Source organism: Chrysemys picta, chromosome 1, assembly GCF_011386835.1.
Source record: "Chrysemys picta bellii isolate R12L10 chromosome 1, ASM1138683v2, whole genome shotgun sequence".
In the NCBI taxonomy this organism is placed as follows: Eukaryota; Metazoa; Chordata; order Testudines; family Emydidae; genus Chrysemys; species Chrysemys picta.
This window is the reverse complement of record NC_088791.1, coordinates 314,623,327-314,642,447: the sequence shown is the minus strand read 5'-3', so window position 1 is coordinate 314,642,447 and position 19,121 is coordinate 314,623,327. Positions and strand designations below refer to the sequence as shown.

Genomic DNA, 19,121 nt, shown 5'->3' with positions numbered 1-19,121 from the left:
AAGAGATTATCTTTCTATTTTGCAGTGGTATGAAGCCCCCATTTTTAGCTCTGCAGTCCTACGAGATAGACTTTGAATTAATTACATTTTTATATAGAGAAACCCCATCACTTGTCGGGGATTGTCGTTTTGAGCCTCAGGCTAAGATAATTTTAAGGGGAAATTCCTCATGTTGGTGGGAGGGAGAGAAGAAAAGATTTCTGGGACAGTTTTTTGAATCTGCTCAGGGATTTGAAATATTAGAATAAATCCTACAGAGATCAATTAGTGAGCAAAGTGCAGGTCAGGCAGTCAAAAGTGCATGATGAACAATACATAGTTCTGCAATTTATTGCATAGATATGACTGCCACACGTGTATGTATGTGGATGTTTTAGTCAGCTTTATCACACACACCTGTACTGTCACCTAAACATTTATTCACATTAATTAAATCTGAAGTTATAGGAAACTGTTATACCTAGAAAACATACCATAATATTTCAGATTGCCTCTTTTTTTGATAACTAATTTTTGGGTTCTTGTCACCTATATGAATCTTGGAGATTCATGATCCTTATGAATAGGGCCCTACCCAAATTCATGGTTGGCAAAACACGTTATGGATCATGAAATCTGCTCTTGACCATAAAATCTGCTCTCCCCTGTGAAATCTGGCTGTTGTAGGGGGCTCGCAATATTGCAACCCTTACTTCTTTGCTGCCTTCAGAGCTGGGTGGCTGGAGAATGTAGAGTGGTGGCTGCTAACAGGCACCCAGTTCTGAAGGCACCACCACCGCCAGCAGCAGAACAGAAGTGAGGGTGGCATGGTATGCGGGGGGCAGGGCCAGCCTTACGGGTGGGTGATGGCTGAGCTGGGGAGAGATGGAACTTCCTCTTTCCCTGCATGATCCACTCCCGGAGCCAGGTCAGACCCACCTCCAGGAACCTCCCCTGGCTGCAGGAAGCGCCACAGCTGCTGTCTGGGGGTCCAGCTCTGAAGGCAGTGCTGCCGCCAGCAGCAGCACAGAAGTAAGGGTGGCAATACTACATCCCCTCGACAGTATCCATGCCACCACCCCACACAACCCCCTTTTGGGTCAGGACACCCATGGTTACAACACCATGAAATTTCAGGTTTTTAAAATCCTGTGATTGTAAAATTTACCAAAATGGCCCATGAATTTGGTAGGGACCTACTTATGAACCCTAAGGAAGAAATTCACTGTAGTGGGCTGGGCCCAAACAAAGTCCTCTGCACCTATGGTCTGGTCACAAAGTAGTCATGCAGGATGACCTGTGGACCCCATGCTTGTTTAGGTAGAAATGGAGGGCAGCGTTGGGCTCAGACCAAAGGTTTCAGACTTGTGCAAAACAATGGCCCTGATATCCATGTAAGTGTTGCAAAGGGGCCCTTTCCTCTTTCACAGCTACATTCTGTCATCGTATGTACCCTTGTTAAGAGTTAAAGAGTGGAACATTACCTGAGGCTACGTCCTCACTACAGGGGAGGAGGGTCGATTTAAGATGCGCAAATTCAGCTACGCGAAAAGCGTAGCTGAATTCGACATATCCGAGCTGACTTACCCCGCTGTGAGTACGGTGGCAAATTGACCTCCGCGGCTCCCCCATCGACGGCGCTTACTCCTACCTGCGCTGGTGGAGTACAAGCGTCGATTCGGGGATCGATTGTCGTGTCCCGACGAGATGCGATAATTCGATCCCCGAGAGATCGATTTCTACCCGCCGATTCAGACGGGTAGTGTAGACGTAGCCTGAGAGAGAAAGGGATGTTTGGTAGCTTAATAAATAAGGATGTAAATGCAAGAGGACAGCTAATAGGGGAAATAAGAAAGATCCTAGCTGAGAAGAAGTTAAGACAGCTTTAAAGATCCTGAGCTAGCATTTTGTCAATACTTCTCTTAAGGACAAAAAATATATGTGGAAAATGGAACGAGAGTTGAACTCATTAGGAACTTCTACCACAAGCTCTAGTCATTCTAAGGCACTGAGTTTTTTCAACTCCACAGATTCATACATCCGCCATAGACCACATGTAGAGAAACGTATGGACACTTGGAATGCTAATGTAGGAGATCAAATCTCATAAGAGCAATGGGTCCGAGTTGAGCTATAGCTGTGCACTCTTCCATATTGATTTCGATTTATGTGCAGAGTTCTTCAGTTATTGTATTTAACTCCTGAGAGACTGAAAAGAATTTAGGCTTTGGGAACAAACTTTTGTAGGAAAAGGTTCTAAGGATGCTCATTTATGCAAATTTTGTGCAACTGACGAAAAATCAAACAGTTTTTGAAACAGCTCAACAAATAAGCAGTATTACAAAGGAGGCTCTGTACTGAGCCTGAAGGTATTTCTACTGGGGCTCCCAATTAAAAGTTGAGGCAAGATGTACTACTTAAACTTTTCAGAAGCAGTCAAAGGCACCACAGATTGATAACTGGGTATGCTAGCCCTGGGACCAGAAGCCCTAAATACTCATTTTTTCTGTGCTTGGCATAGCTTAACAGGATTGCAAATCTGTGTTTCACAGTTTAAAAATGCTATGTACGCAATCTGCCCGAGGCATACAAATAACATAAATATGGGTTACTTTATTCAAGATTTTTGGATATGTTCATTGCTAAAAAAAAATTTAAATTCACAAATTTGGGGATTTGTTTCCTTGCAAAGTCCAGTGGGGATCATTTTCCTGAACTTTTTTAGAGATTTGATGTCATTCACTGATCCAGGAGAAATGTGGAATCCTGAACTCGGTTCTTGTCTGCTGAGTAAAAGGGGATTGTTTTTACATACTATTTTTTATAATTTTTAACTTTTCTCTCTTGCAGCCAAACATGCCCATGTTTCTTTGTTTATTAGTTTTCATAGACTTTTTCAAATGTTTTATCCATATCTACTTACTTATTCTTAAGGTTAAGATTCTGTCACAGGTATTTTTATTAAAAGTCAGTGATAGGTCACAGGTAATAAACAAAAATTCACAGAAGCCTGCAACCCATCCCTGACTTTTACTAAAATATCCTGTGGGGGGACAAACAGAACACTTCTGGGGCTTGCAGCTGCTCCAGCCCCACTGCTGCTCCTGCGGCAGGGGCTGATTACTGCTGCTCCAGCCTGCTGACCCAACACCAGCCACTGTTCTGGCATGCCCCTAGGCTGGCCGCCATTCTGGGGGCTGCCACCCTGGGGCGGACATCTGCTCCAGTTCTGCCCCAGAAGAAGTCACGGAGGTCCCGGAATCTGTGACAGAAATGTATGCTTACTCATAATAGAATCAATAATAGTACAAGGCTCCCTTGTTTTGGACAGTGACACTGAAAACACATGCAGAGGGGAGACTACTGGGAGAATTAAGTGGGCTAGGTTTGCCCATAAAACTTAAAAATAATTTACTACTTTTCAAAAATAAAACTATACAGAAGACGCAGGAGAAATATTACAGCATAATCCTAAGAATTCAACTCTTGTCTGCATATATATGGTAGATAGAGTACAAAAAGGGGAGACCAGAAAAACAGAGATCTGCAAGAGTGTTCAGTGGAGGACTCAGGGCCATCCTTAGGCATACGCAGCATTCGCAGCTGTGTAGGGCACCATGAAATTTGCGGCACCAAATTGCCCCAAATTTCATGGTGCCCTAGGCAGCTGTGTGCTGCATACGTGGCAGCACCAGCCCCAGTGACCAGCCCTATCCCTCGGCCACATCCCCCTCCCCCCGCAACGGGCAGGGCCATCCCTGGGGGGGGGGGGCAGACAACTCCCTCCACCCTACCTCTTACCCTTTCCCCCTGCTCCGCCCCCAGCCCGCTCCCATTCCACCTCTTCCCCCAGCAACCCCACACTCACTGGCAGTGGCGGGAAGCAGAGCAACCCAGCCCCAGCCCGCTCCATTCTGCCAGCTCCCAGCCATATCGCTCTGCTTCCCGCCGCCAGCGAGTGTGGGGAAAGGATCGCGGAAGTGGAGAGACACGGCCCCAGTCCACTCCGCTTCCCTTGCCCCGGCCCCAGCCATGTGGCACAGGTTGGGGAAAGGACTGCTCCCGGCTCTCACCGGCAGTGGGAACAGGAGAGCTGCGGCTGGGAGCTGGTGGAGTAGAGCGGGCTGGGGCCGGGCTGCTCCGCTTCCTGCTGCTGCCAGTGAGTGGGGGGGGGGATCCCTTCCCCCAAGCGACACGGCTGGGGCCAGGGCGAGGGAAGCAAAGCGGGCTGCTCCTGGCCCCCCACTAATCCCCCAGGCCACTCTGGGCCTGTCGGGCCCCCAAAAGTGGCTCACCACAGCTCCTGCCTCCCAGACCCTAGGCAGGTGGAGGCATGGGGCTGCGTAGGGCACCCAAATGGCTAGGGACGGCCCTGGGAGGACTGTACCTCTATCATAACAAAGAAAAGCAGTTAAAAGTTATCCAGTCTCGGTTGCTTTTGAAGGTTTAATTTGTTCAAATTTCAAAAAAGGGAACCAAGTTGTGTTGAAATCACTACAATTTATTTTTGTATTGTTGGCAAGCTTTTCCAGAATAAATATGTTCCTGACCCTTTAAATAGTTTCAGGGTTCTCTCTTTTTTGAATGCACAGCTAAGGAGCATTTTGCTACAACAGAGAGATGAGAAATAAGCTTGGAATTATTTCTTTCTTTTACAGGAAGACCCAGAAGTATCACTAGAAGATCTAGACACAGTCTGGATCTGGCAATTTCAAAGATTATAACTAAAATGAACATCCAAAATTTGACCATTTTGGGGTTCTCCTAAACTTATCTTTCCTCAGCAAGCATCAGATTTGCATTTTGAAATCTTTTAATTTTTTTTTTTTGGTGACGGGATGAGATATCATTGGTACCTCACCTTACAATGCTTTTCTGTAATAAAAAAAAATACAGAGAGGAGGTAGTGGCCCAGAGAGGCAGTTTAGAGTGAGCGAGTTGTCAGAGGGTGGGTTGGTCCCCTTCTCCATCCATCTCCAGAATCCATGGGATTGAAAGGCTGCACTGCTTGCCTTCTCCATGACTCCCCAGGCCCAACCAGGAAAAAAGTGAAGGAAACTCCACAAGGAAAATCTGAGTTTCTTTGCCCTCTCCATCCCTCCTGCAGTTATCTCAGAGGGTGGAATAGGGTTGACTCTTCATATTTGTACATACTCAGTAGAGCCTACCGGAAGCTCCTTGTGTAACAAAGGGACATGTGGATTTTAGAGCAGCGAAGGGCAATAGGCAGTGCAGTTCAGGTCTGCACTCTAAGGCAAGAGATTTGCAGAAAGTCCTCTCACTATCTTAAGGCAAGAGCTTCACAATCAGTTGCATTTTCAGTTGGCTTTCGGGGGGGTGGGGGTTTGCAGGACTATTTCCCCCTTTGTGCTCCATTAACTCCAAATTCTCACATTAGAATAAATTGAACATGTTTTCTGCGTATTAACACACTCTATTGGTTAGCTTAACTTCCATGCTAGACGTGGTTTACACTTAAGCAGATTTTTAGATAAAAGACTTTGCATTAGCTGGGCAGAGTGCTGAATTCATAGGTTTTGGCCAAACCAAACCAAGCTCCCTTTTCTCTATGGATCCCCCTCACCACCACCATCACCCAAAGTGTAAATGCATCTCTCTGTCCTTCAAACACATTTTGGGTTGGTGAAGCATCCTGATTCTCTGTTAAGAACTTTAGCCCACTCTGCACTTTATTTCAGACACTTTAATTTTTTAATGTGACTTAGATCTAATTAAATGATTTCACCCTTAATATCCTGAGAAAAGAAAGTATTTCATGCATGTTCCGTGCCTCATATACATTGTGTAAAATAGTACTAAAAATAGAATTAATGTATTCTGTGATATTGGAGGAATTGCTTGTGTTGTAATTGTTCTTCCCACCTCTCTAACTTATGACCAGTGAAAGTTTGCTTAGAAATACCAGCTGTAAATCTGTACAATTTGACTGATGTGGTATACATGTGTAACCCACACACCTCCTGGGTGTGGTGTTCTGTCCCATCTAGTGGCACTGAGAGTCTGAGACCACTTAGAGAGAGTTAAATGAGTCTGGTCTATCGCCTTAGCTAAGAGCCAGTTGTTTTTTAGCTCATGTGGTAGAGCAGGGGTGGGCAAACTACAGCCCGCGGGTTGGGGGCTGCATCATGTGGCTCGGCCCCACTCCAGCTGGGGCCACTCCAGCGCTCCGGCTGGGTCGCAGGCCTCACCACGTGGCTCGGCCCTGCTCTGGCACTCCAGCCAGGGCACTGGGTCAGGGGCTGCACTACGCAGTTTCCGTGGCATTGCCCCGCTCTGGCACTCAGTCAACCTGTGGAACTCCTTGCCTGAGGAGGTTGTGAAGGCTAGGACTATAAGAGAACTAGTTACATTCATGGAGGTTAAGTTCATTAATGGCTGTTAGCCAGGATGGGTAAGGAATGGTGTCCCTAGCCTCTGTTTGTCAGAGGATGGAGATGGATGGCAGGAGAGAGATCACTTGATCATTACCTGTTAGGTTCACTCCCTCTGGGACACCTGGCATTGGCCACTGTCGGTAGACAGGATATTGGGCTGGATGGACCTTTGGTCTGACCCAGCATGGCCATTCTTGCGCTCTAGCCAGAGCGCAGGGTCGGGGGCTGGACCACACGGCTCCCGGAAGCCGTGGCATGGACCCACTCCGGCTCCTATGTGCTCCAATGGCTCCCTCCGGCGCTCCAATGGGAGCTGCAGGAGCGGTACCTGCGGATGGCGCAGCGTGCAGAGCCGCCTGGCCGTGCCTCTGCATAGGAGCCAGAGAAGGGACATGCCACTGCTTCTGGGAGCCGCTTGAGGTAAGCACCACTCAGAGCCTGCACTCCTGAGCCTCTCCCCATGCCCCAACCCCTTGTCCCACCCCTGATCCTCTTCCTGCTCTCCAAACCCCTCGATCCAGGCCCAGAGCACCCTCCTGCACCCCAAACCTCTCATCTCCTGCCCCACCCCAGAGCCTGCACTCCCAACCTGAAACTGCTCCCCTTCCCACACCCCTGCCCCAGCCCTGATTCCCCTCCCACCCTATGAACCCCTTGGTTCCAGCCTAGAGCACCCTCCTATACCCCAAATTCCTCATCCCCAGTCCAACCCCAGAGCCTGCACCCTCATCCAGAACCCTCACCCCCTTCCACACCCCAACCCCAATTTTGTGAGCATTCATGGGCCGCCATACAATTTCTATTCCCCGATGGGGCCCTCGGGCCAAAAAGTTTGCCCACCCCTGTGGTAGAGGCTCATGCACTAAGCTTCAGAGGTCCCAGGTTCGATCCTGCCTGCTGACATCCAGGGTCTGTTGGTGTAACAAGTGGGGGCTCGTCCGGGATTTCAACTGGGAAGTCTCTGAAGCTCAGGACACGCTTCCTCAGCTAGGGGAAGTATGTAACCCCGCCCATCAACAACCAGAGTCTGTCAGCATTACACATGTAACTAATCTGCCGACTAAGAAGTACAAAAACATTTGCAGAGAAATGAGAACCTTTTCAGCTGGATATAGCACTGCCAAAACCTTTAAGTATTCCAAAGTAGAACTACATATACAAGATTTTGCTGTACTAATCATTCTTCCACATAAAAATTACCAGTGATTTTGTGTTATATGTTCATTCTTTTTAGTTTAATTTTCCCTTCTAGCAATCTGCACCATCTGTATGTACAATAATCAACAGTAGCTTTTAAAGTGCAGCTGAAAGTATGAGTGAACATTAATAAATGTGCACATTTATGCATAATGTAATTACACTAAATTTTACATTAAGCATATGACATAAGTAGCTAGGAAAAGCAGAGACACAAGGTGGTTTAGGTAATATCTTTTATTGAATCAGCTTCTGTTGGAGAGAGAGAGAGAGAGAGAAGCTTTCAGCTCTTCTTCTGTGTTAGCCAAAAACTTGTCTCTTTCACCAAAAGAAGTTGGTTCAGTAAAAGATATTAACTCACGCACCTTGTCTCGCTAATATCCTGTGACCAGCACAGTTACAACAATACTGCATATTGGAAAATCAGAGTTAAGGCTGCTACTCTACCCTTAATCCACCTTGTTTTGTGTATTGCAAAGGTCAGATAAAAGCATATATGATTTATTTATTTTAATGCTTTATTTAGGAAGTTTTAACAGGTTTACAAATGCATGCCATGTAGATATAAAAACAAAGCAATAATCCTTACAACTCTATTTAGCAGAGTGTTACGATCTTACTGAGTGAGCATGATTACAACGTCCATGACTTGTCTTTTCTAGGGATTTTATGAACTCAAGTGAAATCTCTGATTTCATATTTAACAGACTAGTCATGTCAATCAAATGTTAATTTTAAAAATTGGTTAGGTGTGCTAGTATTTTCACAGGGGAATGTACTTTGTCTGAGTATTGAATAAATTGTCTCCAAATCTATTTTGCTGTGAATGTAATTGGTGCATTGACTTTTCCATAACAACCTCCGATTTTTTTTATTGACCTTTCCTCTAGAGTTAGCCTCACACTTGAAAATGACAACTAGTCTATCAGTAGCCTAGCAGCTACTAGCAGATGAGAGGTTAATTCTTTATTTTCTTGTGTGTGACCATTTGTGCTAGGAAACCCCAGGAGGATTGGCACAGGATTTTGTGCAGAGTAATAAATGCCAGGATTCGGAGTGTATTATCCATCTCTATGCATGTATAAATTCGATTAACCATTATGCACACAGATTGAGAGGAGAAGCAAGGGAGATTATGAGAGTGGTAGCCATAATTCCAAGTTTACTTGCTTTTTGTGATTAAATATAATTTTTAAATCAAATTTATAAAATATCTTAACCTGCTTTTTGTACTCAGATTCTTTTAAAGGTTTTTTTATTTTTTGGTTCTTTAAACCAAAGAAAAACATTCCTTCAATTAATATTGTATTGGTCTATTGGCATTTTGGATGGACCAAAAATCAATACAGTGTAAATGGCCCTGCTAGACTAATTACAGCGATGATTTAGTAATGGCTTTTTAATAGAGAATGATAAATTGCTCCTTTGCAGATTAAAGTTACTTTACTTTCACTGGAAGTTAGTCACTGACACAAAGAGCTAGTTCGACTCTTCACTATATGTGCCATTGTTAAATAATAAAGTGTAATTGACTAAAATTTTGTGACTGCATAGAATATTGTTTTCATTATGGACAGTAACTCTTATTATTTTAAATGTAAATGATAAAATTGCTCTTCTTACTATTTGTACTGTTTCTAGAATAATGTAGGCAGAACTTATTTTCAGTCTGAGAAATGTTTGCAGTGGATCTTTACTGCAAGTGCTTGTTTAGTCTTTCCAACAATTACTATAACTCAGAATCTATACCGTAGCAGATAAACCTCTACAGAAATGTTTTGCTTCCATAGAGTTTCCATTGTCATCCTTTGTCTTAACGTTATCTTCATATTTTTCTTTCTTTATACATGCCTTCTGTCAACCCAGTGGTTATAATAGGTTTGTGAACTTGTCCTGCTTTTGGTTTCTTTTGACTTTCTCTGCATGATCTGTCTTTCCTCCCATTTTGACAGCTATCTTTTCCCTGAAAATAGGTACAGTCCTTTCTCAGAAGTGTTAAAAGGTCTGTGTAAATTATTCTTTAATCAAGGGTGATGCATTTTTAATAACACATTTTTATTTAATTTTACAGCTGTTTCCTTTTTTCCTGGGCTAGACAGGCAGACAATCAGTGGCCATTTTTGGTGAAATTTGGTGTTATTTCTATAACCCACAAGTGAGGAATGCATATTAAAGCAAACCAGATTTTCTGTTCACTACAGACTAAAAATCTCACCTCTGTAAAGTATGCACATTTGTGCTAAAATGCATTAAAAGCCAGCTCTTCCTTTGAAATTCTTCTGTCCAGTGTGGGGTCCCAAGATCCTACAGTCTACGTTGCAAAATTAAGTTCCATGGAGTTGGCCAAATTACACATTCAGAGAGAGTAAAAAAAATATATAAAATATTTATAAGCAAAGAGAACTGCAAAATGTAAAATTTTATGACAGAAGTTTTCACTACTTACCAATCGTATTATAAAGCTCTCAGTCAGCAAGATTATTAATTACTACCCAGTGACGGCCAAGTCATGCATCCCTTCCTAGGGTTTAACACCTCCCAAAAGCAAAGATTACCTTAGTGATAAGTAGGAGCGGCTCTCAATCTCTATTCATAACCCCCCAAGGATATGGGAATTTTGCTTGAGCAAAAGCAAAAGGATCAGTTTGTTGGTTGGTTTGACTCTGGTAGCTCACTAAATATGATGTTTTTAAGACTGAAAAAAATCAATGAGAGGTGAACACTGTTATTTTGTGTTGTACTACTTATATAGAAGATACAAAAAAGTGTTCTACATTGTTTTATGGGTTTTACAGCCAGGCTTATTCCATCTTGTGGGATTTTTTTTTTTAATGTTTTGAACGTGGATATGCACCCCATTAGCATAGAGATCTAAATCCTCAGGTCCTTACTCAGTTTTTTCCAGAAAAAAAACCAACCCAGCAGAGTTTTTGGGAAGTGTTCTTTCTCTGAACTTGTATGTCACTCAAAGTATTTATATAAATATAGCATTCATTTGAAAGTTTTTAAATCAAGCTCTAATTTCAATCTCTAAGTGAAAACTTTATTTTAAATAGTTAAAAGGGAAGTGATGAAAACAAAAGAATGGGTCTTTTTATGCCTATTAAGAAACAAATGGGGGAAAAAAATGTCTAGAAGCCCAGAGTGGAAAAAGAATGGGTGGAGTCATTGCTAATTGGGAGGTTGTTGGTCTGGAAGGTGAGCATCTTAGTTATGGAAGTAAACTTATGGAAGACAGGACAGTTGATTTCAGAATTATATCAATGATTAACAGACCTCCACTCCAGCCAGCTCAGCATCAACAGAGCACATCTTTAGCAAATTCAGATTGGTTTGGTTGAAACTTGGTAATAGGCTAGGTCAGGGGTCGGCAACCTTTGGCACACAGTTCACCAGGGTAAGCACCCTGGCAGGCTGGGCCGTTTGTTTACCTGCCGCATCCGCAGGTTCGGCCGATTGCTGCTCCCACTGGCCATGGTTCGCCGCTTCAGGCCAATGGGGGTGGCGGTTAGCAGCAGCCAGCACATCCCTCAGCCCACGCCGCTTCCCGCAGCCTCCATTGGCCTGGAGCGCTGAACCGCGGCCAGTGGGAGCCGTGATCGGCCTAACCTGTGGACACGGCAGGTAAACAATCCGGCCCGGCTCGCCAGGGTGCTTACCCTGGCGAGCCACATGCCAAAGGTTGACGATCCCTGGGCTAGGTGCTGAAAAAGCAAATAACTTAGTAAAAGTGTATCAGTATTTAAAGGCAGATACAAAAGAGTGGTAGGTCTAACTAGTTGTTAGAATGAACTGTATTTTACATGGGTGCTGTTTTATGTGTAAGGAGTAAATATGCAAACAAAGCAAATCACATGTATTTCACTTCAGAAAACGTTCATTTTTTTCCAGTCTGCTAGTTTTGTTTTGTCAGAAAAAAGTGGTTTCTTGTGTTAGAGTAGATGTGGATTTCCCAATTTTTTAAATTCAGTCACAAGTCCCATTAACTTAATGTCATGAGAATTTTGCCTGAGTAAGGACTAAGTAAAAGCTACATAAGGACCTTAGGATTCAGTCCAAGAGGCCTCATAGTTAAAATTGCTCAATTTAGGGTACTAAAGTACAGTGGATGGTTTATTTATGAGAGACACAAGGTATGTGAGGTAATATCTTTCATTAGACAACTTCTGCTGGTGAAAGAGACAAGTTTTTGAGTGACACAGAGCTCTTCAAGTCTTCAGTTTATTTATAGTCTGTCTGCATTTCTGGTTTTCCTATTTATGTTCAGCTCTTCTGCTTTTCTGTTTATGTCAAACCCTGCTGCTGCTTCTTTGCAATATCTCTAAATTATGTGCGTCTCTCTTCCTTATAACTGTCAGAACCCTTTCACATGCTACCTTGATTTTCTTTATCTTGGTTTCAGGAACCTCCTTCTCTCTGAAACTAACCTATTAAATCTATACAATTGCTGCCATTAGTAGTCTTCCTGTCTGGCAGTCCCAGACATGTGATTCCCCTCTTCATATCCCTTCAAATCCCTTCCTTTCCTCTCACTTTCATCATCAAGTGCAAACTTACTGTCTTCAGAGTCCTAAGGTTTTATTATTTATTATTTGTATTATTGTAACACCTACGTGCACAGATCCTACCTATTCTCTCACTCTCCCTGCAGACCCTTTTTAATCCTCCTCCGATTCTCATCTTCACACCTTCTTCCATACTTCTTCCAGCTTGCTACTCGCTTCCTGGCCCCTGGGTCTTGTCTAAAGCACATTGTAGTTAATAAGAGACTTCACAGAGCTTTGGATCAGGCCCCTTGTCTCCCAATTGATTTCTGTTTATTCAAATCCCTCCTTAAAACACATTTCATCCATGAAGCTTTTTGATAATAATCCACCAAAGATAGATAAATAATAAACCCTTCTCCTCACCCTATACCCAAAACTATCTTTTCTCTGTCTGACTTAGATTATATGTTCCTTGGAGCAGAAGCAATGTCCTCCTGTAAGGCTTGTGAATGACTGAGCATGCTGCACTCAGCAATAATATTAGAGTAAAATAAATATTTGTCTTCCTTGGGGAAGAATACCTTTGTAAAAATTATAACAATTTATTAACAATATTTGTAATAAATATGGGAATTACAATTTGTAGCCATCTCCTGACTTCATACCCTTTGCCTGTTCCCTTTCAGCTGGGAACATTTCTAATAACAGCATTGTTGCATGTTGCAAAGAAGTATATTTATGTTTGGCTGCATGGCATAAGATGCTCTGTAAATACACCGATCCAAAACAAGGGGCATTTTCCCCTGGAAGCAAAATATTAAATCACAAATTGTTCCAGCAGACAAAATTGAAAGCTTCCTATAAACTGAAAAAGATTCAAGGCTGACCTGTGAATGGACCGTTTAGAGGGTCTGGAATACTGCTGTGGCAATAGAATGTTAATCTGACAGTGTCTGGATACTAGGCAGCCATCAGAACAGTCACATTCCAGGGGGCCCATTGCAAACTTGAGCTGTGAATAGAATGTTTACAGCAAGACGCAGAGCCAAGATGTACTGTATGTATGAACTGTGCCTCACTGCCATGCCAACAGCACATGCCACTCAGACTTTTCTAATGAAAGGCAAAGTAAGTGTTCTTGATTTAAGACTGATACTGTCTGACAGGTGGATCACACCAATATATGAGTAGATATACATGTCTGAAATGTTTGTATGCATTGTAAAACAGGCATTGTTTGTAGGAACCACATGTTGTAATCTATTTAAACCCTCAAATATTACTTTTCCTTAATTTTAATAGAGGTTTTAAGATGTTAGAATTTGAAGCTAAAAAGATGTAAAATAAAAGTTTAATTATCCTAGCATGAGTGGCACTGTGTATTTTGACACACATACACAGATCACAGAGGTCATATTTTTTAGAAATCTGTATTAAAATTCAATATGATGGCCATCAGGAAAATAATGGCATAAGATATAAAAAAAATTATTTAATGCAAATTAGTCCAATTTCAATTGCCTATCTTGCTTTCATGAAGTATGCGACAGTGTTTTATTGTGGTTTTTCTCTTTTTTTTTTCCAGATAGTGGCGGTAGTGCTAAGGGGGAACGACTAAGTGCCAAGCTAAGGGCTTTGCCTGGAACAAATGAGCCTTATGAAAGCAGCGGTAATAAAGAAATAGGCAAGTGGACTGTGGTACCTTCTGAGTTGCTCCATCTTGCCTAGACAAATGGAATGAGAAAAATAATTGCTGAAAATCATATTGAATTGCATAAATTGTGGAAGCATTTTCATCATGAAACATGGATGAAAAATAGTTATAGCTTCTTTGTTCCCAGGTCTACCATAAAATCATTAACTTATGCTTGTATGTTGTCAAAGGGACGTATCCATTTTAAAAAGTGATTTAAACTACTGAATCTGCTCACTGCAATCCTCTGCCAGTTTTTGTACTTTTACCATCACACATTCTTATTTTATTAAGGGGAGCTTTTCAAAAGAGCCTAAGGGAGATAGGCACCTCAATCCCATTGAAATTCATTAATGCCTGGAATTCTCTTACTGAACCCATCCACCATTCCTCCTCTGCCAAGCTCCTTCCTAAAACCTATTTCTCTAAGTCTTGCATATTAACTATATAGTTGTAATAAAGCAATAGAAATAATTTTGAAAAGGAAACTCTAGCCACCAGAACATATGCATGACCACTGTTGTTCTCTTCCTCCTGTTCTGTAATGGGGTAATGTAGAACCCAAACCTGCATAGACTCTTACACCCATGCAGAATCTCATTGACTTCAGTGAGACTGCACTTGGGTATAATGGTTTTAGCTAGTAAATCCCAATGCGGTAAACTTTTCAGGGCACGAAATCAGTGTCATTCATGTGTCCTGTAAAGCATCATGCACATCTATAGCATGCTCCACATAATTCTTGATTTTAGTCTTGTGTGATTGATACAAGCTAAATTGCTTTAAAATAAAGTTTATGTTTCAACTCTTTTCTTTTGAATCCTAGATGCTTCCTATGTAGATCCACTTGGACCACAAACAGAGAGACCAAAAACTGCAGCAAGAAAAAGAATGGATGAAGATGAGTTTGCTGATGAAGAATTAGGAGAGGATTTGCTTCCAGAATAATGTGCAATACAGGATAACATTTATGTGTTTTGAAAGTTTTAGCAGAAAAATATTAAGAAATGATAATTTTGTATTAGAATTTGATAAAATGTTTGAGAAAAATTTATGGTGTATTTATGGTAATGTGTGTGTATATATATATATATATATAATTGAATTTGGAGTCAAGAATTTCTATTATAATCAATAAAAACAGTAAAAAGAGTTTTTTGTTTTGATCGTGCAAATAAGCAGTGCTCAGGCACTTTTCTAACAAACTGGTTGTGAATTGTAGCAAATTTAGAAAGCTTTTGTTTGCACAGATATTACACATTGTAACAGTATCAAGCATAGATGTCTCTTGAGTGGTTTACATTTTTATAGTATCTTTCAACCCCAAATACCTCAAAGGTCATGCAAGAAGGATGGGAATTTCACAGGCCTAATGAGAGAGCAGAATTTATTTCATAATCAATATGAACTGATTTACTTTAATGGTGTCACACATTACACTGTCATCTTCAAGGCCCAATTCAGCAAAGCACATAAGCAAATGCTTAATTGAATGAGATTTAAGCACATACTTAAGATCAGGCTTAAATGATTTGCTGAATCTGAGCCAAAATGCGGCTACACTCAGACTTCAAAATTGGCACCTTCCTCACTCGAGGTCAGCCCTTGGGTGTTTAAAAGCAAAGTATCATATTTTTGTCATTTTACTTCTGTTAGCCCAGTGTGTGGTCAGAGGGCGCTGGATTTTATTCTAGCATGTGCATCATCAACAGAATTGGTAACTCGATTTCAGTTGCAGAATATTAGTTATTGAGAACTGAGCTTGATTTTCAGATCCCAGGTTGTGTGCAGAACTGACAGAAAAAACATCATTTTACTTGTGAACCAAACAAGTCTGATATGGAGATATTTACAGGGTGACCATATTTCCCAAAGAGAAAACGGGACACCCCAGCCGCTCACCCAAGGCGTCCCCCTGTCCCCACACGAGATTGTTGCCCGTCGCTGGAACCCTGAGGAGGGCCCCTCAAGAGTCTGTCATCTATCACTGGAACTTTGCAGGGGGGCCCTTGTCGTTTGTCACTGCTGTCACCTGTTGCTGGAACCCTGCCAGGGCCCCGCTGGCTGTCTGCTCCAGAGTCCTGCAGCCCCTAGGGCTGAAGCAGAGACTATAGGGAGCTCTCTGGAAGTCACAAAATCCATGACTTCCATGACCTCCGTGACATAAACATTGCCTTAATTATTTGACATTGATAACCACAAGTGACGGATTTATATTAACCACAAAATCAACCAGGCACTTGAACCAACTTCCAAACCCAAGAGATGGAATCAAATCACTTGACATCATCAACCCTTGGCTGATGGATCGTCTATTGGAGAAGTCTTTGGGGTAGAACCCTGCATCAAAGACAGCTGCATGGCCAGGAATTAGGGTCCAGAGATCCTCAAAGATAGTTAGCTGTTGACGAGCTAAGCCTAGCTGCCCCATATGGGTTCCATCCAGCCATAATAGTTTTCATTAAATATAAACCTGTTTCAAATTTTTGACGTTTGGGACATGACAAAGGAAGTAACTCTGGGGCCTCAGCTGCCTCCATCAGCAATTCCTGCAGTCCTGGACCTGCAGCATCAGAAGGGATTGGAAGCCTTGCCTAGAGCACGCACTGCACCAGTAGCTTAGCATCTTGCTCATACATGGGGCCATAACACAATGGTCAGGTCAGAATTTTGCATTTCTCTGTCCCTCTCATGATGTAGAAAACTAGGCATGCAATGCAGCTGCTATTGTGGGCCTCATCCAAGGCCCACTGAAGTCAAACTACACTAGTACATATTAAACATATCAATACACTTTATTGTTCACTCTCTTGAAACATGAGCTCTTATTAATAAATAGGGGTGAAAGAGCTAGGTACAGTGACAAATCTCCACACTCAAGCAAAGCTTTCATTAGCTGCAAAGTTACAAGAGAATTCAATGGGAATTTTGATTGAATAAAGACCAGAAGATTGGGCCTTTAATTAACAGTTGTGGTCCTAAGCGACATAATTTGGATCTACATCTGAAATTTCCCAAAGTGTGTGCAGATGACCTACAGCGCTACCTATTCTTCAGTACATACAGACAAACCACTGCCACCAAGAAGGCCCAGTGCTTGGATGGGATCTGCTCATCAGTAAAGAACAGCTGGCTGAAGTGGAACCTGAGAAAGATAGTGATGATGCTGGTGGTCAGAGGAAAGTATTTTGAAGATTTGCAACTATGAGGCAGTCTTCTTTGGTTGCAGGTACACCTCCACAATTGGTCAAGTCAGCCTGTAGTTTAGGAGCACTCTTACATGCCTCATTGAAACTAAACTTTCACATAGCAGCATCTGGAAGCAATGCTTTCTATTGTCTCTGGTTAGCAAAGAGACTCTGTCCCAGCCTGGTGGACAATGAACTGGCCTCAGTTATTCAAGCCTTAGTCACCTCTCAGCCGGATTACAGCAATGCAATATACCTGGCCATGAAACCTTCAGCACTGAGGAAATGTCAAGTAATATTGAACACTGCAGCACTTCCTCTCAGCCACATTGAGGTATGACCTGTTGCCAAGCCTGTCCTCTGCTCTCTACACTGGCTTCCCACAGAATGTCAAATCAAGTTCAAAGTCTCAGTCCTTGTCTAAAAGAGGCTCCATGGCATCTAAAAGATCAGCTAAAGCTCCAGGATGAAGACTGTGGTAACAACTTCACTCCTCTGGCACAAGGGAACTCCCTCCAATAAGGGTAAATCTTGTCTGTGCAGGAGACTACAGTCATGAGTGTGGTATAAAACGCCTCTAGAATAGATCCAGGGTTTGTTACAATCATTAAAGGCAAGGGCAAGCAGCAAAGCTCAGATCCCGTTCTAAGGTGTTTGGCTCTGAAGTGCTGATCCTAGTCTATGGTCGCTAAGAATTATTTCAGCCATTTGCAATCAGGCTTGTACTCATTGCTTAGAATCTCCACCATCCATACTCTGAAGGCAGCAGTGACACAATCTTTCTATTCTGACCTGTAGAGCTTCATGTGTATAAACTAACTGTTCCTTTCATTTCTCCCATATGAATGTAGACTGAAAGCAATTCCAAAGTGCTTTTCTGATAATCTTTTTGGGAAAAGATAAAAGCTGGATCTGTCTGAATCCTGCCATTCTTTGGCCCAACTTCCCAAATTATACCATCCAAATAAAGAGCAATTCTAAATGGCTCTGCACCAAAACAATCCTGACCTCAATGGAGGCTAGTGCAGGAGGGTTACAAAAACCTAGATCCAGCCACATTTTCAGCCTCAAGCCCCCAAATTCAAATGTCTAAATAGAGAATTAGCCTTGCTGCTCCTAGTGCACATATATATTCTGGAATTTAGAGCATGTGCACTGCAAAACCCCAGTTGGGCAATTTTGGGTCCCAAGGCAAAATAGATAGAAAGTGAACATAGCCACTTCTGCTTCACTAGGAAAATCTGGATGCTGATGCCTCCCAGCCCAACAGGAATGGTAAAACATGGACAATATACCTCTTTCATAGAGCTGGAAGGTCTTTGAGTCCAGCCCCCTGCCTTCACAAGAAGGACCGAGTACTGATTGTGACCCAGATCCCTAAGTGACCCCCTCAAGGATTGAACTCACAACCCTGGGTTTAGCAGGCCAATGCTCAAACCACTGAGCTATCCCTCTTCCCTTGGATACTGTACATATCCTGCCAAACTTTCAACCTTCCATCCCCCAATTCTACAGGCTAAATGCAAGAAAAATGAAGCAGCCCTTAGTGTACCAAAAATCCAGACCGTTCAGCAAAGTGGTACAGCACCACAACAATCACAAGATAGATCTGCTGCCTACAGCCAGCTAGTTTTACAGATTCCAATCCCACTTACATAGAGAAGTGCAATTGCTCCAAATTTATTGGGAAAAAAATCCAGACCCCCCCCCCATGCACCCCTCTTCAGTGGTTCTGCAAAGATACATAGCCAGCACCAGGATCCTGCTGGGTCCTACTATTTTGGGGCACCAATGCCCCCAAACTTTACCATCAAAATAGATAACAGAAAGCACAGGTTCTGGCACAACCCCATACAAGAGCAATGCAGAAACATATGGTACCCCTGGACCATGCCAAATGCAGAATTTTTGGGGCCACAAACCTCTAAATTCTACTACATAGAGACCAAGCCCAGCGGCTCCTGGTCCCATATGAAATGAGCCTTCTGCCACACTTGAAAAGCCCACATATGGGCCTGGATCCAGGAGAGCTGTACCTATTTTTCCATTTAGGCCCACAAAGTGTTACCTTCTGGTTAGACCCGGATCTTGTATATTAAAGGACTCTATTCCAAGCTACTGTGTTCCAGGGAAGCTATAGCAGCCCAGAGTTCCTATCTTGATCTTTCTAGATACAGCTAAA

General features: G+C 42.6%; 1 protein-coding gene across 2 annotated transcripts in view; it reads left to right on the top strand.

Annotated features, from left to right (window-relative positions):
• Positions 1-14,903, top strand: part of IFT88 (intraflagellar transport 88) — an 87,352-nt gene extending 72,449 nt beyond the window's left edge. Inside the window, exons 24-25 of one of the 2 annotated variants that reach the window (XR_010601036.1) lie at positions 13,644-13,742; positions 14,578-14,749. Coding sequence is in view for 1 of the 2 variants with exons in the window: in XM_065595220.1 (XP_065451292.1) it covers positions 13,644-13,742; positions 14,578-14,699 (221 nt within the window). In the remaining variant the exon portion in view is untranslated. Of the gene's footprint in view, positions 1-13,643; positions 13,743-14,577 lie in introns of both variants that reach the window. The other variant, XM_065595220.1, reaches the window with a different exon arrangement.
• The last annotated feature ends 4,218 nt before the right edge of the window (positions 14,904-19,121 follow it).